General features: G+C 48.3%; 1 protein-coding gene and 1 pseudogene across 1 annotated transcript; one reads left to right on the plus strand and one right to left on the minus strand.

The window, feature by feature from the left end:
• The first annotated feature begins 1,896 nt into the window (after window positions 1-1,896).
• Window positions 1,897-15,387, plus strand: LOC136532119 (putative ABC transporter C family member 15). Its single transcript, XM_066524731.1, has 11 exons — window positions 1,897-2,339; window positions 8,750-11,109; window positions 11,250-11,336; window positions 11,416-12,078; window positions 12,169-12,333; window positions 12,490-12,784; window positions 12,913-13,127; window positions 13,679-13,984; window positions 14,478-14,541; window positions 14,667-14,906; window positions 15,007-15,387. The coding sequence occupies exons 1-11, from the start codon at window positions 2,075-2,077 to the stop codon at window positions 15,126-15,128; spliced, it is 4,782 nt and encodes a 1,593-aa protein (XP_066380828.1). The 5' UTR covers window positions 1,897-2,074; the 3' UTR covers window positions 15,129-15,387.
• Window positions 15,388-16,392: 1,005 nt separating this feature from the next.
• Window positions 16,393-21,544, minus strand: LOC136532120 (uncharacterized; annotated as a pseudogene).
• Window positions 21,545-22,931: the final 1,387 nt, after the last annotated feature.

Below are 22,931 nucleotides of genomic sequence, written 5' to 3' on the forward strand. Positions count from 1 at the left end.
AGCAAGTTTGTGTGCCTAAGTAATCATTGCAACTAGAATTGTTGGATAGGTGGCTTACAACCCTTGTAGAGCTAGAGCAAGTTTGCATTACGCTATTTGTCATACTAATCAAATTGCTCTAGTTAATTTATAGATTTTTAAATAGGCTATTCACCCCCCCTCTAGCCATATTAGGACCTTTCAGTGGCTTGGGCGTCGAGCTCTCCCTCCCTCCCCGCCGAGCAGAGGCCCCGCCGACGAGCTTTTGACCCGCGGCTGGCGAGATCCAGACGCGCGCGGCGGTGCCCCCCGATCCAAGCGACGGCCGTGCGTCTCTCTCTCTCTCTCTCTCTCTCTCTCTCTCTCTCTCTCTCCACCAGCCCCCCGCGACCGGGCGTCCGCGGTGCCCGCCCCCGGCATAGGCGCGGGACCCCTTCCTCGGCCGGCGGCGCTAGGGCGAGCGCGCCCCTCCCCTGGCGCGGTGGCGCCCACCGCCACGGGCGTAAGATTTTTGCGTCGTCTCTGCTCGACGACGCTTTTTTGCCTTCTTGTCGGCGTCGGACCCAAATTGGGTTCTTGTACGGGTCTTCTGTTGGAGCATGATTTTGATATGCAAATGTACTGTGAGACAGTCTCAGGTCTCGTTTCATTCCTTAGGCCACCCCCAACGCTCCATGCTGGATGTTGGCTTCGTCAGGCCCTGTAGGATCGAATGAGAAAAGGAAAGAGGATGGTGGCCTCGCAGAGCCTGCTAGCATCCTGCAGAGGATACATATGTTATCTGATAAAATTCAGAAGCAACAACAAGAGAATGCGACGGGAGGAAGAGGAGTGCTCCCAATATTTGCTTTTCATCTGATAAAGCTGAAAAGGTTCTAAAGAGAGAGGGAGAGCTGTGTCAGATCGACAGTATTCAGCCTGATTGATTGGTTCTTATCGTTGCTGGTTAATAAAGAAGTACTGCTGGTTGATTTAGTGAGAGAAAAATACTATTTCAGTTAGAAATTTACGATCGTTATACTAACAGGCTGATAGCCTGCGATGGTATGAGATCGAGAGGCGGTGGCTTCAGTCACTCCACTCCTACGTGTAGGCTAGCTTTTTACTGAGGCTAACGAGGTTAGCTGCCTGCGCTGGCATCTACTACTGCAATAAAGCAGATCAAAGATTGATTCAGCACAAAAGGAAGTGGATCGCTTCTTGCGACGATGACGCCACCACATGTCAAGTCATGCGCTTGTGGGGTAAATTAAAGAATGATGCTTTTAATAAAGAATGATGATGCTTCCGTAGCTCCGTTCCCGGGCTTTCCACCGTGCGTAAAATTAATCAATTGCCGTCTTTGTGCGTGAACACGATCGACCGGTATTTTACGTGCGTGCTTGACTGAGCCTGACCGAAATGAATCATTGATGCAATGATGGGGAGCATATTGGTTGCCTTTCCGTTTCCGGAGCAGGAAGTATATTGGTTGCCTTTCTCGTCCCAATGGCTCCATGCTCTTGTCCGCGTGCTGCCAAGTCGCGGCGATGGCTACAAGTGCGCAATGTTATTGCGTGATTCTACTTGGGCCACCTGTGCCTCTGTGCCTTCGTAGGAAGTGGATGATAGTTTGAAAAGGTACAATGCTTTGATTTTGAATGTTTGGGGCTAGGATATACCGTCTGGCTGGAACACAAGAATTTCACCGAAACCAACTCATTTCCACAGAAAAAAACAAAAAAACATAAAAAAAATATACTACCTTTCCAAGGGGTTTTACACATTGCCTGTCAGGCCTCAAACCACAGTCCCTTAATATACTCTAGCAAATAGTAGTAATAAACACGGTCTTTACACTGATAAAATTAGCAAAAGAAATCATTGCATTTGCAGAACTGCTGATCGTACACAACAAATGCGCAATATATTCAACTCAGAGCTAGTGTAAAAAAAACAACTTACAGGAAATACTACTGCCAAGCGCATATACAAATGTAATGTAACAGCTGGTAGGGCCGGGGTGTTCTTTTTTCCACAGGTGGTGCCGGGCCGGGCGCGTCCGGCGAAATAAAAACTGCATATTCGGGATCTGCGGGCACCGCACCATGAGTCCATGAGACGCCAAAAGCGCAACTATCAGGGGTGTCTCCGTCTCTGTCATGCATCTCCAGTCTCCGCCTCTCCACTATATCATCGTCACCAGTTCACCACCACCACCTCTCTCTCACACTTCCCTCCACTTCCCTCCCCCCCTCTCTCTCTCATTGGCGAAACGATGGAGAGAGTGAGCCTGCACTACTCGCCTGCTCTCGCGGGGATTCTTCCCAAGAGGGTGCAACAGCTGTTGATCCAGGGGGGCTTCCTCGATAACCCGTCAGGTAAGGCTTCGTTAGATCAATCCCGACCTGCTGCGCACCTTCAGTGCATGCAGACGTCGCCTGAATCCGCTCCGCTCCGGTTCTCCCCAGACATATGTATCCATGACTCCATGCGTCAGTTTGCCCAGCTTTCTTTTCCCTCCTGCTTCATTCGTTCTGCAAAGTTTGCGAAAACCATCAGGGGAATGGAAACAAATGGCGCTGAAGAATGCGCATAACTAAAAACCGTGTCACAGTATTAGTAGCCAATGAACAAAACGTGGTTCATATGTGTGATAGCTCTATGGACTTTGTGATAGCTATTTGCATAACAGAAGGCTGAAAATTAACTTTAGAAGCTGTAAAATCGGCCCTTCATTCCAAACATGTCTTTAAGTAACATATCAAATGGGATGGGAACGACAGTCAAGTCATGAGCTGTGCTTAGCTTTCCACTGCATCTGACTAGCGTCACTCTCTCTCTATCACTAGGAGGAGTTAAGGACATAACTTCTTCTATAGTCTCAGATAACACTGCAAGATACCGTAGCTACAAAAAATTAGTGAAAGAGAGTGAAATCAGAGAATGTTTCTGTCAGCACATGATGCTACTAGCTATAGCAATATTTATCATTCTAACTCAAGTCTGACAAATATTAGTAGTTAGCCAGTTTTGGTTCATTGGAGCAAACCTTCAGGTAAGGGAAAACGCCAATGTGAAAGATTTGAGCACTTGTGGTCCATGTCACTACTTTAAAAGGCGGCAGCTAATTAAGGACGAAAGCTCCCAAAAAAAAAGCTGAAAAAAAGTATTGTCCAATCATTCTTGACAGGAGTAAAAAGCAGAATGAACCTGTAATCCTGGTGTGACCAAATCTTATCCTACAACAAATTATTGCTTCAAGTAGCAAATAAAAAAGATTTGTAACATGGTGCTTCTAAAACAACAAAAATAGAAAACCTTAACTCAAATAACAGATGAGTAGTCCAACTCAAAGATGAACTCCGCCCCAAACATGATGATAATGATTCGTGTTAATTGTCCTTTTTCCTGACAGTTAATGTCAAGGGCACTATAGTTTAAGGTAGCTGGCCCTCGACTACGAAGCTTGTAGTCTCCGGCTGAGTCTTCCAGGGCGGAGGTTATACCCCTCTCAACCGGCTGGGCTTAGGAGGCGTGGAGGAAGAAGAGAATAGGAGATTAATCTTGCTTAATTCATTCTTCCCGCTTACAGGAATAAATAGCCAATGGCTCAACCAACTATGGAAGGAATTCCCCTAATTATAGGACTAACCAAAACAGCCTCTAATCCAATCCCTGATTTCTAGCCACTGGAAGTTGCCCCTTCGGGCTGGTGGACCGCGCGCTCTGCGCGCTCAGCCGCGCGGCGTACGTCGCGGGCGCGCCTGCGCCTTGCGTACGTCCGTCCACACATGACATCTCTCCCCGCCTCGAAGTCCAGCTCGTCCTCGAGCTGAAAAGCCGGAAACCGAGAGCGGAAGTCATCCAGATCCTCCCAGGTAGCAGCAGATGGTGGCTCGCCCTGCCATTCGACGAGCAGCTGGCGCACGCCCCTGGCGATCCGGGCCTTGGCGACCTTGGCTGGTGCAGGAACAGCAGCCCCGTGCCGTAGTGGGGGTAGTGGTGGAGGGGTAGCCGGCGGTGTTCCGACGAACTTCCTGAGGACGCCGATGTGGAACACGTCGTGCAGCCGTGCTCCGGGGGGCAGCTGGAGGCAGACAGCCACCTCGTTGATCAACTCCAGGACCTGATACGGCCCGATATAGCGAGGCTTGAGCTTCCCCTTGGGCGCGTTGGGGAGGGACGCCGCAGCGCGCTGCCGAAGGCGCAGCCAAGCCCAGTCGCCGACCTGGAAGGACACCGGGCGATGGTGCCGGTCGTAGATGCGCTTCTGTGCCGCCTGAGCCTGCTCCAGGCGATAGCGGACGTCGTCGAGGAAGGCAGCGCACTCCTCCATCTCCTGAGCCACCGCGGCCACCCGGGTCTCGCCCGGCTCATAGGAGCGAATGGTCGGGGGATCCCGGCCGTAGACCACCCGGAACGGCGTGTCGCGGAGAGAGGACTGGTAGGCGGTGTTGTAGATGTACTCCGCCCATGGCAGCCACCTGAGCCACTGGCGCGGACGGTCACCGGAGAAACAGCGCAAGTACATGACGATGACGCGGTTGGCGGCCTCGGTCTGTCCGTCCGTCTGCGGATGGAAGGCGGACGACATGAAGAGCTTTGTCCCGGTGAGCCGCATAAGCTCCTGCCAGAACGCCGACGTAAACACCGGATCGCGGTCCGAGACAATGGACTGTGGGACACCATGGAGGCGAACGATGTCGGCGAAGAAAGCCTGGGCGACGGACTCCGCGGTGTAGGGGTGTGCCAACGGGATGAAGTGGCAGTACTTGCTGAAGCGGTCCACCACGGAGAGGATGACTGTCTTGCCCTGCACCTTGGGCAGCGCCTCGATGAAGTCGATGCCGATGTCGGCCCAGACCGCGGATGGCAATGGTAGCGGCTGCAGCAGCCCCGCCGGCCGGAGGTGGTCCGACTTGTACTGCTGGCAGGTACGGCAGGCCTGCACGAACTCCTGCACGATGCGGCGCATGTTGGGGAAGTGGAAATCTCGCCGAAGTCGATGGAGAGTGCGGTGGATGCCTTCGTGGCCATCGTTGTGGACGGCTGCCACGACCTCCTGGAGTAGCGGCGACGCAGGTGGGATGTAGAGGCGGCCGTCGTAGGTGACCATGCCATCCACCAGCGCCCAGGGGGCAGCGCGGGCGCCCGCACGGACCTCGGTGTAGAGGGCGACCAGGGCCGGGTCGGTGGCCTGGGCATGGCGCAGACGGTCGACGAGGTCGAAGCGGGGCGCCGAGATCGCCATGACCTCCCCCTCTTCGGTGTAGCGGCGGGAGAGGGCGTCAGCGACGATGTTTGTGGCGCCGGAGCGGTACTCCACCGAGAAGTCGAAGCCCAAGAGCTTGCCGACCCAGTGGTGCTGAGGGATCGTGGCGAGGCGCTGGTCGAGGAGATACTTCAGGCTGTAGTGGTCCGTCTTGACGATGAAGCGCCGCCCCCAGAGATACGGCCGCCAGTGCCGTACGGCCTGGACGAGGCCGATAAGTTCGCGCTCGTAGGCGGCCAGCGCGCGGTGGCGGGGCGCCACTGGCCGGCTGAAGAAGGCGACCGGGTGGCCTTCCTGAGTCAGGACCGCCCCAAACCCGATGGTCGACGCGTCGCACTCGACGGTGAACAGCTTGGTGAAGTCCGGCATGGCGAGGACGGGGGCGGCCGTGATGGCGGCTTTGAGAGCCGCGAACGCCGAGGCTGCCGCGTCGTCCCAGGAGAAGCCCTCCTTCTTGAGGAGCGCCGACAGTGGTGCAGCAAGTGCCCCGTAGCTGTGGACGAACTTGCGGTAGTAGCCCGCCAGACCGAGGAAGCCGCGTACTGCCCGCACCGAGCGCGGAGCCGGCCAGTCGTGGATCGCCTGCACCTTGGCCGGGTCCATGGCCACCCCCTGCGCGGAGATGATGTGGCCGAGGTAGGCGACGGAGGGGGCTCCAAAGGAACATTTGGAGCGCTTGACGAAGAGCTGGTGGCGTCGCAGTTCGTCGAGGACGGCCCGAAGATGACGGAGGTGATCTGCCCATGTCCTGCTGTAGATAAGAATATCATCAAAAAATACCAGGACGAAACGACGGAGAAACGGCCGGAGCACGTCATTCATCAGGCTCTGGAACGTTGCCGGAGCATTGCATAGCCCGAATGCCATCACCAGGAACTCGTAGAGGCCATCGTGGGTGCGGAACGCCGTCTTGCGAACATCTTCCGGCCGCATCCGCACCTGATGGTACCCGGACCTGAGGTCCAGCTTGGTGAAGAACTTAGCGCCATGGAGCTCGTCGAGGAGCTCGTCAACCACCGGGATCGGAAAGGCGTCCTTGACGGTGAGCGCATTGAGCGCCCTGTAGTCGACGCAGAAACGCCACGAACCGTCCGACTTTTTGACGAGGAGGACCGGCGACGAGAAGGGCGAGTCGCTGCGGCGGACGATCCCCTGCTCGATCATAGCGGCGCACTGCCGCTCCAACTCGTCCTTGTGCGCCGTCGGGTACCGATAGGGCCGTACGGCGACGGGCTGGGCGCCGGGCTTCAGGGTGATGCGGTGGTCGTGCGCGCGTTTGGGGGGCAGACCCGCCGGGTCCGCGAAGAGCCCCCCGTACGCGTGCAGCAGTGCGTCGAGGAGAGGGCCGGCCTCCGAGGTGGCGCCCAGGGACGGTGCTGAAGGGCAGGCGACGCCTGTCCAGGAGACTGGGCGCCCCTGGTGCTGGAACGTCATGCGCCGGCTGCCGAGGTCCCAGACGATGGGCCCACGCGCGCCCAGCCACCGTGTCCCCAGGACGACGTCGTACCCGGCCAGCGGCATGACGAAGAGGTCAGCCGGGAACGCGACGCCGTCGATGAGCAGGGGGGCGTCGCGGATGACGCCGTCGCAGGTGACGCGCTCGCCGTTCGCGACCAAGGCGGTGAGGCGGGGGCGCTGGCGCAGAGGAAGGCCGGAACGCCGGGCCGCTTGCCTCCGAGATGAAGTTATGCGTGCTGCCGGAGTCGAGGAGAGCGCCGAGGGCTGCGGCGCCGAGGGCCACGCGGATCTGCATGGTACCCGCCACAGGGACCCCAGCCACGGCCTGAAGGGAAAAGCAGGGGGCCTCGGCGTCGGGCGCGGCCGCCGCCGCCTCGTTCGCGACGTCGTCAATCTCGACACCCTCCAGGAAGAAGATGCGCCTGCAAAAACGGTTATGGCCGCGAGTGTATTTCTCGTTGCAGTTGAAACAGAGACCGAGACGGCGGCGCTCAGCCATCTCGGGCGAGAGGCAGCGATTTCCGTCACCGCGGCCCGGCTGCGCGGCCGCGGGGGGTGCAGGCAGTGCCAGCGGCTGTGGTGGTGGCGGCAGGGCGGCCCGGGGAGCGGGCGCAGGCAGGATGCCCCGCGCAGGCGCGCGTGGCGCAGGCGGCGTCGGGCGCTCGGCCTCCATCAGCTCGATCTGGCGCGCGATGCTCATGGCAGCGGCGAGCGAGTCGGGGTTGTGGAGGCGAACGGCATGGCTGAACGGCGCCAGCAGACCGCCGGTGTAGAGCTGGACGCGCTGCTCCTCGTCCAGCCGACCCGCACGAGGCAGGAGCGCCTGAAAACGGTTGGAGTACTCCTCGACGGTGCCCATGCGCCGGCACTCGGTGAGTTCGAACAGCGGCGCCGACCGGAGCGGCGGCCCGAACCGCAGGTTGAGGAACTCCTTGAAGCGCGCCCAGGTGGGCGTGCCGGAGTCCTCCTCGAGCTGGGTATACCACAGCTGCGCGACGCCGTCGAGGTGGTAGGAAGCCTGCCACACGCGTTCCTCCGCCATGGTACGGTGTTGGCGGAAGTAGGAGTCGCATTTGTTGAGGAAGAGCATGGGGTCGGTGGTGCCGTCGAAGCGTGGGAAATCCCACTTCTTGTGCTTTGGCGGGTAGTCAGGGTGCTGACCTTCCGCGCGCCGATCGCCACCGCCGCCGCCGGCGGACGACTCGGACTTCTCCTTCTTCAGCGAGGCCATATCGGCCTTCATGGTAGCCATGTCGTCGGTGAGGGCCTTGATGGCTGCCATGAGGTCGGCTGCGGAGGGCTCGGCCATGATTGGCGCGAGGGAGACGGACGCGGCTGAGGAGGGCGATGGGGGTGCGGCGGAATCGGGCTGGGCGGCTGCGGAAGAGGAACGGGAGGAGCGGGTGGGAGAGGATCGACGAGACCGTGATACCAGGTTGTCAAGGGCACTGTAGTTTAAGGTAGCTGGCCCTCGACTACGAAGCTCGTAGTCTCCGGCTGAGTCTTCCAGGGCGGAGGTTATACCCCTCTCAACCGGCTGGGCTTAGGAGGCGTGGAGGAAGAAGAGAATAGGAGATTAATCTTGCTTAATTCATTCTTCCCTGCTTACAGGAATAAATAGCCAATGGCTCAACCAACTATGGAAGGAATTCCCCTAATTATAGGACTAACCAAAACAGCCTCTAATCCAATCCCTGATTTCTAGCCACTGGAAGTTGCCCCTTCGGGCTGGTGGACCACGCGCTCTGCGCGCTCAGCCGCGCGGCGTACGTCGCGGGCGCGCCTGCGCCTTGCGTACGTCCGTCCACACATGACAGTTAACATGCTAGGTCAACTTCCCCATGGTTATGGTTAGCAGCTTATCTATAATTTTAAATAATGCTCGGAAGAAATAGTAAAGTTCAGTCCTCACAAGAACATGTTTGTTTCTACTTTTCTTGAGTATCGAGGACATAATTGTAGCTACTAGATCCTATGTTTCCACAAGAGAAAATTGATTCCTCAAGAATGTATTCCTCCATTGGTTTTTGACATGAAATTTGCAACCTATTATTACAGATTCTACTATATTGCACCATATGCAAGAATGGCAAGAGCTATACTCACCTTGCTTCTGGATGGGCACTTTTGCACTGATACAATTGATATTCATCATGAGTATATTGGCTCAATTTCTGTTCAAGAAATTCAGATGGTGGAGACAGAGACTAAAGGCTTCAGCTCCTGAAAGCAATAAACAACATCAGGAACACAAGATTACAGATATAAAACTGGGTATCTCGTATAAAGCATGCAAAGCTTGTTGCCTGCTTATACTAGGCAGTCATGTTCTGAGGGCAGTATTTCTACAGTTACATGAAAGAATAAGTGATTGCAAGTATCCACCCTTTGTTCTTTGTGAAGGTTTGCAGGTGCTATCGTGGATAATATTGTCAATACTAGTATTCAGTTTTCAGAAAACAAAATCTGCAAAACTTCCAATGGTAATTCGGTCCTGGTGGATATTTAGCTTTCTACAATCCGCTACAACTGTTGTAATTGAGCTCAGGTCAATTTTGGCAACCCATGACGATATAGGATTTGAAGAATGGATTGATCTGTTCATGCTTGTTGTTTGCACTTACCTGTTTGCAGTTTCAGCCAGAGGGAAAACAGGAATCACATTGACAGACAGCAGCGTAACAGAGCCACTATTGAATCCATCTGTGGGACAGCAGGCAGAAGCCAAACGGCCATGTCCATATGGAAGAGCAAATATTCTTGAACTTGTCACCTTCTCCTGGATGAACCCTGTGTTTTCTATTGGATACAAGAAACCTCTAGAGAAGAATGAGGTGCCAGATGTTGATGGCAAAGATGCTGCTGAGTTTCTGTCTGATTCATTTAAAAAGATCATAGATGATGTTGAACGCAGGCATGGCTTAAGTACTTCATCGATCTATAGAGCAATGTTTCTATTAATAAGACGGAAAGCAATGATCAATGCAGGATTTGCAGTTTTAAGTGCCAGCGCATCCTATGTCGGACCCTCACTGATTAATGATTTGGTGAAATTCCTTGGAGGAGAGAGGCAATATGGACTCAAAAGAGGTTATATTCTCGCTGCTGCTTTTCTAAGTGCCAAAGTTGTGGAGACCATAGCACAGAGGCAGTGGATTTTTGGAGCTCGACAGCTTGGGATGCGGCTGCGAGCTGCTTTGATATCCCACATCTATCAAAAGGGCCTTCGCTTATCCTGCAGTTCAAGGCAGAAGCATACTAGTGGAGAAATCATAAACTACATGAGTGTAGATATTCAAAGGATAACTGATGTTATATGGTATACAAACTACATCTGGATGCTACCCATTCAGCTTTCTTTAGCTGTCTATGTCCTCCATACAAACTTAGGGGTCGGGGCCTGGGCTGGTTTAGCAGCGACATTGGCAATAATGACTTGCAATATTCCACTAACCAGAATGCAAAAGAGGTTGCAAGCCAAGATCATGGTTGCCAAAGACAACAGAATGAAGGCAACAACGGAAGTTCTTAGAAGCATGAAAATACTGAAACTTCAAGCATGGGATATGAAGTACCTTCAGAAGCTAGAAACTTTACGAGGCGAGGAGTACAATTGGCTATGGAGATCTGTGAGGTTGTCGGCTCTAACAACATTCATATTTTGGGGGTCACCTGCATTCATTTCCTCCATAACATTTGGCTCATGTATACTGATGGGGATTCCTCTTACAGCTGGAACTGTTTTGTCAGCTCTTGCGACATTCCGCATGCTACAAGATCCAATTTTCACACTTCCTGACTTACTTTCAGTGTTTGCTCAGGGAAAAGTTTCAGCTGATAGAGTGGCAAAATACCTTGAGGAAGAAGAATTGAATTGTGATGCAGTTACACAAGTACCGAGAAACGACACAGACTATGATGTGGAGATTGATCATGGAATATTCAGCTGGGAACTTGAGACTACTTCTCCAACTCTAACAGATGTAGAGTTAAAGGTAAAGAGAGGGATGAAAGTGGCTATCTGTGGAATGGTCGGTTCTGGAAAATCCAGTCTATTATCATGCATACTTGGGGAGATGCCAAAGCTAGATGGGACTGTCAGGGTCAGTGGCCGCAAAGCATATGTTCCTCAAACTGCCTGGATCCTGTCTGGGAACATAAGGGAAAACATTCTGTTTGGAAACACACATGACAAGGAAAAGTATGAAAAAATCATACAAGCATGTGCGCTGACAAAAGACCTTGAGTTGTTTGCAAATGGTGATTTGACTGAGATTGGTGAAAGGGGAATTAACATGAGTGGTGGACAGAAACAGCGAATTCAGATTGCAAGGTCAGTGTATGAGGATGCTGATATTTACCTCTTTGATGATCCTTTCAGTGCAGTAGATGCCCATACAGGAAGCCAGCTTTTCAAGGTTCGTTTAAATACACAAATACATTCAACTTTGTACTTGTAATGTGAGTTATTTGACCGTTTGAGGCTCATTGTTGATTCAGAAGAGAAAAAAAATAATTTGTTCATATCCTAATCAAATAAAATAATTTCATTCTACAGGATTGTGTAATGGGAATTCTTAAAGATAAAACAGTGTTGTATGTGACCCACCAAGTCGAATTCCTTCCTGCCGCAGACCTTATACTGGTAAGTGTCGAAAAATACTTTGGTTTAACCCATCGTGTCCATATTCCAAAGAACTAACCATTTGAATTCAAATTAACAGGTGATGCAAGATGGTAAAATCGTGCAGAAAGGGAAATTCAATGAACTTCTTCAACAAAACATAGGGTTTGAAGCTATAGTAGGTGCGCATAGCCAGGCTCTTGAATCTGTTATAAATGCTGAGAGTTCCAGCAGAATACCGTCAGACAACCAAAAATCAGCAGACAGTGAAGATGAGTTCGATACAGAAAATGAAACAGATGACCAACTTCAGGGCATAACAAAACAAGAGTCTGCACATGATGTCTCGCAAGACATCAGTGACAAGGGGAGGATAACACAAGAAGAAGAACGGGAAAAGGGAGGCATTGGCAAGAAGGTTTACTGGGCCTACCTGAGGGCAGTTCATGGTGGAGCCTTAGTGCCAGTAACAATAGCTGCACAATCATTCTTTCAAATATTTCAGGTAGCCAGCAACTATTGGATGGCATGGGCATCACCTCCTACAACTTCAACCACTCCAACCGTTGGATTAGGCCTCCTCTTCTCTGTATACATAGCACTATCTATCGGAAGTGCCCTGTGTGTCTTGACTCGGTCCTTGCTTGTGTCACTGATTGGTCTACTAACATCAGAAAAGTTCTTCAAGAACATGCTCCACTGCATTCTGCGTGCCCCAATGTCCTTCTTTGATTCCACACCTACTGGTAGAATTTTGAACAGGGTTAGTGCTTATTTAACTTTATGACCATTCTCATCATCTGTCACATGCTTACACACCATTAAACTAACTATTATTTTTTGCATGGAACAGGCCTCTAATGACCAAAGTGTTCTAGATCTGGAAATAGCAAACAAGCTAGGCTGGTGTGTGTTTTCAATCATACAAATTCTGGGGACCATTGGTGTTATGTCACAAGTGGCATGGCCAGTTTTTGCTATCTTTGTTCCGGTGACGGTGGTCTGTTTCCTGTGTCAAGTATGAACTCTTAAAAACGACCTTCTGTTTATAATTATCCCTTTCCTATTACTTTTTTGCACTGTGAATTCCAGGAAGATTCACTAGCAGATTCCTTTATTTGATGGTACCCATTTCATAAAATGCTGAACGTGTTCATGTTTTGTATGTGTGCAGCGCTACTACATACCAACAGCGAGAGAGTTGGCTCGTTTATCGCAAATTCAAAGGGCTCCAATTCTACACCATTTTGCAGAATCGCTAGCAGGGGCATCAAGTATTAGAGCGTATGGACAGAAAGATCGTTTCAGAAAAGCAAACCTTGGTCTTGTTGACAACCACTCCAGGCCATGGTTCCATAACATTTCCGCAATGGAGTGGCTTTCTTTCAGGCTAAACATGCTATCCAACTTTGTCTTTGCCTTTTCTTTGACTCTGCTAGTGAGCCTCCCTGAAGGTTTTATAAACCCAAGTAAGCTCTATATGCAGATAGAGTCATGGATGATTACAGAAGGCTCAAGCTATCTTTTTTTTTGAACATTAAAGTCTCAAGCTATCTTACGTTTGATTATTGCCAAACTAATATGATTGTATATACAGGTATTGCTGGACTTGCAGTGACTTATGCATTGAACCTCAACTCACAGCTGGCATCCATAATTTGGAACATTTGCAACACAGAAAACAAAATGATATCAGTTGAAAGAATAATGCAGTACTCGAGGATCCCTAGTGAGGCTCCTCTCGTAGTTGACCACTACCGCCCACCAAACAGCTGGCCAGATGCCGGAACTATCAATATAAGATCCTTGGAGGTATGTGTAATACTATACTGAATTCTGACCCACTATAGGTGTAATAATCAAGTGTGCGTGTGTAAAGTTTTAGTCAGCAAACCCAAAAAATCTCTCATGGAGACTAATGTCTGAAATTGAACAATCGTTTGCTAAATCAAAGGTTAAATAACCTGCAGAAAGTGCTGCAAAGCAGAATTCATCTCAGGAACCTGCCGACTCAATGATATTTTGCAGTATATTTTACCAAAGAGGATAATAAGACTATATTTTTAAATATGAGATAAAAATAAAGAGCAGAAGTTCATGCTTTCTCATGCACAAAATAGGGCTATTCGATTACATAAACAAAAGTGGGAGTGCCACAGATTGTAAAAAATGAAGAAATATAAGACAAGAGTGACAGATATAGATACTGTAAATCATGCAATTAACTGTCTTTTCTCTATGATGAGACATGACACATAAGAGTGGAAGTTTTTTTTTTTCAGAAGGAAACTTCTGATGTCATTAACCCTGATATATGCACTTTCTCAATTGCAGCCACCTAATGTTGTTGTTTGCTTTTATAGGTTCGATACGCAGAGCATCTCCCATCAGTTTTGAGAAACATATCATGCACAATTCCAGGAAGGAAGAAGGTGGGGATTGTAGGACGTACTGGTGGCGGAAAGTCAACTTTTATCCAAGCACTTTTCAGGATCGTTGAACCAAGGGGAGGAACAATCGAAATCGACAATGTTGACATCTTGAAAATAGGGCTGCATGATTTAAGAGGAAGACTAAGCATCATTCCGCAGGATCCAACAATGTTTGAGGGAACAGTTAGAGGGAATCTGGATCCCCTGAATGAGTACCCTGATCATCGTGTGTGGGAGGTAATTTAATGAACTACAGATACCATTATAAAGGAATCCCTTATTTAAGATGTCAAATAGAGAGGCCAAATCTTTGTAGCATTAGTCATTATTGCTCACACTTAATGTTCCACGTCACCAGAAAACAGGTTGTGGACGACAATATCTTTTGTGAATAAATTTTGGTAACAGCATTCATGGCTAAATCACCAAGCCCAGTGATTGTGCACTATGATGGTTTAAATGTGGCTCCTGGTGAAGTAGAAAAACACATGTAAAAGTGCACCTATTTTAGAGAACTATAGATGCAAAGCAGTGCCTCAGAGTTCTCTCATAATCTAAAACGGTAAAACCCTGATGTAATTTTTGTATAAAATTGTAATTTAATCAAAACTCAATCTGTAAAAAAGAAAAATACAAAAGTTATTATAAAATCATGATGACTAAGGTAAAGTGGTTTTTAGTTCTTCAAGCATATGATCAGGAATAATTTTTTTCTCCTTCTTTTGGACAGATTTTGGACAAATGCCAGCTTGGTGATATAGTTCGGCAAAACCCAAAGAAACTGGACTCCACAGGTAATGTATCTTTTGTGCACAGCCAAATATAAAAATTTAGGATGCAGGAATAGAAATTTCAATGGTTGATACTATAGCCCTTTCATAATGATACTGTCATTGAGATTATGAGATATTTCCTGCAGTTGTCGAGAATGGGGAAAATTGGAGTGTTGGGCAGAGGCAACTATTTTGCCTCGGAAGGGTTCTCCTAAAGCGAAGCAATGTTCTTGTTCTCGATGAGGCAACTGCTTCAGTTGACTCCTCCACTGATGCAATTATCCAAGAAACGATCCGCGAGGAATTCGGGAAATGCACGGTGTTGACAATAGCTCACAGAATCCACACCGTAATTGACAGTGATCTCATTCTTGTTTTCAGTGAAGGTAAGTCACGTGATTGAAGCACCAGTTCTCTACCTTTTACCAGATGTAGCTGCTGGATTACTAATATATGTGTGCTTTAATGAATTATTGTGATGAGCAGGAAGAATTATAGAATATGACACGCCCTCAAAATTACTGGAGAACGAGAGCTCTGAATTCTCCAGACTCATAAAGGAGTACTCACGGCGATCTCATGGCTTCAGTGGAACAGCAAACAATTGAATGGCGACAAGAGAGTGAATCCAAGATGGTGAAAGTCGATACAGAAGTTGATTACCACACAATATATCTATATATGACAAGTACGCACCAAAACCACACGGCCAGGGTTTACAATGGAGGGTGCTTCCGTACTACTTACTCCAGCTCTTAGATTACGATGATTCAGAAAATTGGAGTGATGAAATGTACTATAGTTTACTGCAGATGCAGGACATAACTGAAATGGGGAAACGATAACTTGGTAGCTACTCCGTATAAATTGTGCACTAAAAACCAACTATAAAAGTTGGAGTAATTCACGCTTAACTGGATGAACAACTATTTGTTTAGTGGAGAACTTACATCCAGCGCACTGGGTGCGGCATTCCATCGAGCTTGTCTGTGGTGGGCGGCGCGCGCTCCGAGCCATGCCTGCACGCGGAGCTCCGTCGCCGTCGCGAGCTTACACCGATCAGGAAGGGACGCTTCGGATAGAAGCTAGATAGTAACAGGATGCGCTGTCGGCGCGACGCAGGCACATCGTCGTTCGCCGCTCGCTGTCCCATCCGCGGCTCCGCGCGCGCTCCTCCCCCACAAAATGCCGCGCATGCGCGCGACCCCGGAGCGAACGTCTGAGTCTGAGGGGAGGATTAGGTTGGTGCACGGGCGAACTCTTGCCTTAGCCCTGAGCCCTGAAGCGCCGCCGCCGGAGCCCGGATGCAGGAGGTTCGTTGTCGAGAAAGCAACAACGGCTGGCGCCCCGCCCGCTGCAACCGAAAGTTACAAACTAGTCCCTAATTGATTAATCGCGATCAAATATTTTACAAATAAGCACCTAATATTCTTTGCCATTATTGATTGTGGTACAATATTTTACACTTAAGACCCTATATTTTGGATCGCCACAGAGACGAGCGGATCAACTCGAGCCTCGAGGAGCTCCGCTGCGGCATGTCTTCGTCGTCTTCTCGGCGGACCACACGGCGGCGACCTGGTGGGAATGCAATGGTGGCAGCGTCTGATAAGACATTCCTTGCACACGCGGTTTGCTGCGCGCACTCCGCGTTGGCGCGTCCCGCCCGCCTGGCGCCTGCGCCGATGATCCCGGCGTGCGGCGTCTAACATGAAGGATCGGCATCATTTCACCGGCCTGCTCACAGCCTCACACTACTCTTTGGCCTCCATGAATGTCAGAAAAGTCATCAGCACAATAACACATGTAAGCACAGACACAACATATTCAGACTTCAGAGCAAGCAAACGAATAGATCACCTCTCAGTTAACGCTGCAAAGCATGTCCATGTCGACTGTCGTTTAACTGTATTACTGGTTATTACATATGTGAAGTATAGGAGAAGGACCATGTATCACAGCAAACTACTGCCTACATATCAAATGAACAACCAAAGGACGCAATTATATTCTCGGGGATCATTCACAGGCTTTTTGTTTTTTATATAAAGCAGGAAATCGAAGACGCAGAAGGCTTATCATGCAGATCAAGGATTTCATTAGAACAGACAGACCCGACTTGTTCAGAACAGGCAAAACCATTAGCAACAGGAAACAGAAGTCAGCAGCAGGCTCCTCATGAACAGGTTAAAGAATCCTCAGGCTCAAATTTTCAGTCGTTCAATGATGCCATCACCCGTAGCAAAGTCATGAAGGAACCTGCAATAAATGAGATTGTTAGGATAGCCAGAAGAACAGACACTTCTAGCTCAGATTTCAGAACAGATCGACAGGTTCAGTAGGTTCTTAGTAGTTAACATGTAACGTCTGGCTTGTCATTCTTCATGTCCACAGTCACACATGCTTGATTGGTGTAGAAAGATCCCAGGTAGGGAAGCTCCAACACGTGCCAGACCAATCGTGACCCGATTAGCCGGCTGTTCAACATGCCAAGCTATGTACTCTCTCTGAGCCCATCCAGGACTACTCCAGGAGGGATGTCAAACTCTGAAGATGCACCAACATCCTCCTCGTCATCATCCTTTCGACCATTATCTCTTCTGTATCCTTTGAACCATCATCCTCACCCTTGTTGCACTTGCACTCAGGTACCTTGTCAGGAGCAGGTGCCTCGGTGGGTCTCATATCCATGTACCAATAGCTATGTGAAAATGAATCAAAAGCTCTTTCAGGTGGGCGAGCGATTCTGTTGCACCAGCGTATCACCATAAGATTGTCCCCCTCAATGATCAGCTTGAATACTGCCAGGGGCGGATCCAGAACGGGGCTGCGCCCCGGGCTGAGCTGTTGATTCATGTTTAAAACAGTCTGATCTTGCTTCCTAGGCCTCCTTTTGTCTAATTAAGATCATAGTTTTTAGGCTAAACACCACATATGTTAAAGGGGCTACATGGACTCGCCCCGGGCTGCAGCCCGGGCCCTGGATCCGCCCCTGAATACTGGTTCATGGAGGTCAATCATTTTTTGTAGCCCCATCTCAAGTGCCATGGCACTGGCCACAATCTGGTCCACGTCTCCTACGGGACCAGCATAGTACGAGAGCACCTCACCTTTGTCATTGTGGAATATGCCACCAATACAGGCGGGACGGCCCTTGGAACAGCCAATTCCATGGAAATTGAGCTTGATCCAACCCTTGGGTGGAGGCGACCATGTAGTCCGTTTCATTGCTGGGAGACGGTGATGGAAAACAGGTCCCCATAATGGAGTATCATCATCCCTGCAATCACATGGATTTTCTCTGAATGGGCGTGATATTCGCTCTTCCAATTGCATACGGAGGGAAGCCACATGACTGAAACAATTGAGGAAGAACGATTAATGATTTTTTCCACTGAAACGGCTTCTTGGTCTAAAATTTTTAATCAGAATACAGTAACACAAAGCAAACACATGTTAAATAGCTAGACATTGGCCTCAAGCCTTCAAGGTCTTACTCAAAAGAAAGGAATGAATTATATTCCACCTCCAACATGAAGTTAAGGTAGAATTTCTCCTTGAGTGTCAGCCCTGTAGAGTCAGATTCACCATTAAAAAAGAACACTAGGAAGAAACCAAGCATAAGCAGACGATCAGCCAAAGGGCGCCTAGCTCAAACGGTTAGGTGACCCAGCGGCACTCCTCAGGTCCTGAGTTCGACTCCCCGTGGGAGCGAATTTCAGGCTCAGGTTAAAAAAATCCCCTCGCCCGTCCCCATGTGCCAAAGCGCAGTTATGGCCCGGCCCGGTTCTCACAGGGCAACGGATACTGCTGCGTCAGGATGGGGGCGGAGGTTCGGGGGTTTTCTCGATCTGTGTGAGAAGATCTTCTTCTTAAAGGGAAAACCTGGGGGCCGTCATAACCCCCCGCAGGTCGAGTTTTTTTTAAGCAGACGATCAGAAGCAGAAGAAATACTTGGCAATTTTGAGTATATGTCCATATCATCGTTTACTTCAACAAACTCCACCTTCAACTCACCAACACCATCTAATTCCTCATTGGATTTTCCCATAGCAATGGCTTCATGAATGTAATCCACGGTTGCCCACAGGAATCTGTCCCTTTCAAAAGCTAGGGAACCCCTACTGGTACATCCACGGTTCCAGTTTTCAAATGCACCATAAGCACTTTCCACACTGGACTTCAACCCATAGGAAACCAGAATCACCTTATTTAATTGTTTAGGAGAGAAGTTTGATTTCACAAGATTCCCTATAAATTTCAGACCTGGAACATAGAAAAGTGTTGGCTTCTCCACACTTCTTTGGCACTGCTCATTAACTAGAAGAACTCTTACTCCCAAGTCGAAGCAAGCCTTGACATCAGCTGGTGAGAGTGCCGGGTCATATATTTCAATGTTGCCAACTGGAAATACCTTATCTTCCTTTAGAAGAAGAGCGAAAGCAAGCTGATACTGAGATCTCATGTCAAATTCAAAGCTCCCAAGGCCATAAATTACCAAATCCATGCATTCATGACTTCCCAACATGCTTGAGATATGATCTCCAATACTTGGATTTTCCTTAAGCTGATGAATGAACTTTGCGTACAGTGAAGAACTCCTAACATCCAGCATAGTTTCACGCACTTCTTTAACTATGCTCACCGCTTCCTTTAAGTCTTTATCCTCAATGTATGCATCATTAGGATTTAAATATCATCTAGTTTAATAAAAAAAACAGACCATGAATCAGTCAGTGAGGTTGTTAATGACAAATAGCAAATACAATTTACAATGAGAGATAGGACACGTTTACAAATTTACTATTACACAGTAACGCACTATGCTCTCTCTACAACAATATCTATATGCCTCATGTTTTACATGCAAATCGTAACAGAGAAATCAAATGTCTACTGGTACCTTTCAAGTCATTTTTAATTTCAGTTTTTTTTTTATGATCATTACCTTATACATTGTTGAAGAAAATAAGAACATGCACTTCTGGCTGCAGCAATATCGTGATCGGTGAAGCAAATGCCACTCAAAGTTCAATAATAAAAGAGAGCCAATATTTCCATAACCAAATCTAGAGAAGCCCCAAAGTGAACAAACATAGATGATCTGAAGGAGCTCATCATGTAGCACACAAAGAGCACTTTCATTCCACAAACCTAAAATGTACCAGATTCTTGCATGTAGTATATATATATTTTTTTAAAATAAGTCATGGATTTTAGTGATCAAAGAGCAGGGGAACAAAATTGTTCCAAAGAATATTTCAGCAGTTATATGCAAATCATAACAGAAAAAAATGAATAGCTTGTAGAATGTAGACTATTAGCACTGCACTGCAGGTTAACTTCATCAGTGAAGAAAATAAGAACTTGCACTGTAGCAATATCATTATTGGTGAAGCAAATCTCACTCAGAGTTCAATAATACGAGTAAGCCAAAAGAAATCAATAACCAAATGTAGCGAAGCCACGAAATGAGCAAACAAATGATCAAAATCAGTTTAGCAATTAGTACACAGATCACATTTCAGACCAGAAAACTAATATTTATCCGTTTCTTGTGGTATGTGGTGACATTTTTTTACTTAAGTCATTGATACAACACCGGAACAAACTGAACCAAAAAAATATTTCAGAGTGTAAACGATCTTAGCAGGTACAACATGATCTTACCCTGCTAACTGAGCATCACAGTTCATCTGGACGTTCACTGTGCTCCAAACCCTCTTAGGACAATTCACTGCAACAGAGAAAGAGGCAACAAGACATCAGATCCAACTACATAAAACCACAATTATGAACAATTGTACAGCAGAACAACCTGGCACAAGATGGTCCATGTCAATTTCAGGATCAAAGTGGAATACATGAACTGAAAAAGGAGCTGGGAAGAGCACTAATCATGGCATGTCTCTCTATATTAGCAATGCAGTGCATGCATCTGTACTCCTCCGGTGAATTGTTACAATCTCTTTTTGAAAGAAATGAATCGTCACAATCTTTGGCTAGTTCATCATCAGGACCATCATCTCCCCAGAGAGGGCTATCGAGCAAACCATCGATTTCTGAGCATAGCTCAATCTCACGCACATAATCCCGAATTGCCATCACCCTCACTTTCTCCCTCTGCTCGGTGACACCAAACTTCTCCTGCTTGGACATGCTGAGCTCAAGCATCCTGACCATGGTGCCAAAGCTGTGCCCGAGCAAGACAATCTTGCCGAGCTGATCCGCGTTCCAGTTCAAGGTGAGCAGGTTTTTGAAGAAGACATGGTCTGCGTATGGCATGAAGATGAGCGTCGGCCCGCGAACTGGCTGGCACTGCTGAACCGACGCGATAACGACGCAGCCCAACTCCTCCATGGCTCGGCGCTCCACGGGGGCCGCGGTCGGGCACACCACCTCCACGTTGCCGATCGCGTCGGGGAACCCGTCGCGAAGGAGGAGCAGCACGGCAAGGCGGAACCGTGGTGCCCAGCTGTACTGCGCGCCGCCGAGCCCGTAGGCCACGACGCGGAGCCGCACGCCGTCGCAAACAACCCCCGCGGTCGCGCGCCAGTGCGTCGCGGAACGCGGCATCGGAGGCGAACAGTCTGGACGACGCGGCCAGCTCCATGGCGAGCCGCATGGAGGCCACGAGCCGCGCGTCGTCGCCCATCACGAACTCTTCCATGACTAGGCCGGGGGACGAAGGAAAGGCGCCACCTGCTTGGCGAAACAAAGATCACAGCATGGAAAGGGCCGACATTTCAGCAAAGAAAACCCCATGATCGACAAAGACGACGAAAAAAAGGACGATTGATGGAAGGTTGATGTTTACCACGAACCCATCGTCTTCTCCGCCACAGCGCCAGGATCTGGAGCGAAGAGAGAGAAAAGAAAATCAGTTTCAGTGATGCCGTGGCACGACGATGGGTGGATTGATGTCCGTATGCAACGCGCTCAGAGGAAGGGGGAGATCAGCAGATGGATCGATTACCAGGAGCAGGAGCGGGGGTGGTGAAGCCTTTGCCATGGAGTTGCCCATCGCGGCGGGGTGAGTAGGGTTTTAGGTGGGTTTTGCGGGTTGCTTCGCTCTATTGGGAGCCGGAAGAAAAGCAGCGTGGGGAGGAGTGATTTTCGCGTTGGCCTTCCGGTTTCGCGGAGCAGTCTGACGCAGTCAGAGTTTGTCAGAGGTATTTTGGTCACAGAACTTATTGCAGCTTATTTGTTGAACTAATTTATTGTGAGAGAAAAATATTATTTCTATGACTGAAAAGTATGACTGATTTTGACTGATAAGTTCAATCGAACATAGTCTTCGTTGGTCGCTTGAGGTATAGGAAAAGGAAAAACTCATGAATTAAGATGGCATGCTTCTCTAATCCTGTGGGAATTGAAAACAAAGGAACATAAATGAGATGGCCTTTGGCTGGAGCTAAGGGGAAACACATGATTTTTCATCATAATAAGTTGTTTAATTTATTTGCTTAATCACTCATTTGGTAAGAATTTGTTTCATCGCTCAGAGACAAGTGGGTCCATCAACAAGAAGCAAAGATTAGTACTAGTTGTTGGAGAAGGCTTTCTCGTTCTTCGTACATAGGATTTCTAGCAAGATTAGTACTAGTTGCTGGAGAAGGCTTTCTCGTTCTTCGTGCATAGGATTTGTAGCAAGAGGTTTCGGTGGATGCTAAAATTCCTATAAAATCGGTGTGCACAGGGTAGTTTTTCTATGAAATGCCAAGCATGAATCCTACAAACCAAGGCTAGGAAAGAAAAGAATCTTCCATAAACAGTATCCATGTAAAAAATCCTTCTATCCAAATGAGCCCTAAGGTGTCTCTTGGTATCATCAGCTGGTAGAAGGTTCATAATTTCAGTCAAATTTCAACAAGATTTTGCGAATTTGGATAATTTTAGGGATGATCGAAAGAAAAGTCTAAAAATTTATATTACACAAATACATATGCTATATAACTCTAGGCTCATATATTTATATTGTTTATTTATGTACTCCACACAATATAGATCGTAGTCATAAATCATACTAATATTTTATTTACATCTAACATTTTTAGAAAAAAATCATACTTCATGTTTAAGTCTAAAAAAATTGACGAAATTCGACATAATTTCAGGACTTTCAGAGGTGATCGAAAAAATGACCAAAATTTTAAAACTGATCCGCTCTTTCATATATATGCAGGTTTTTTTTTATAAGTTGTACAATAATGCCATCTCACATTCATTTTCGAAAAAATGACCAAAATTGAAAAACTGATCCGCTCTTTCATATATATGTCTTTCATTTTCAATTTACATGCTCCCTCCATCTCAAATACTCCTAGAATGGAACTCTCGCTTCATGAGAAACCAAACAATCCCAAATTTACCACGCAATACGCCTGTTCATCATGTTAAAAAAAAGGATC

This window comes from Miscanthus floridulus, unplaced genomic scaffold (genome assembly GCF_019320115.1).
Source record: "Miscanthus floridulus cultivar M001 unplaced genomic scaffold, ASM1932011v1 fs_527_1, whole genome shotgun sequence".
Lineage (NCBI taxonomy): Eukaryota > Viridiplantae > Streptophyta > Magnoliopsida > Poales > Poaceae > Miscanthus > Miscanthus floridulus.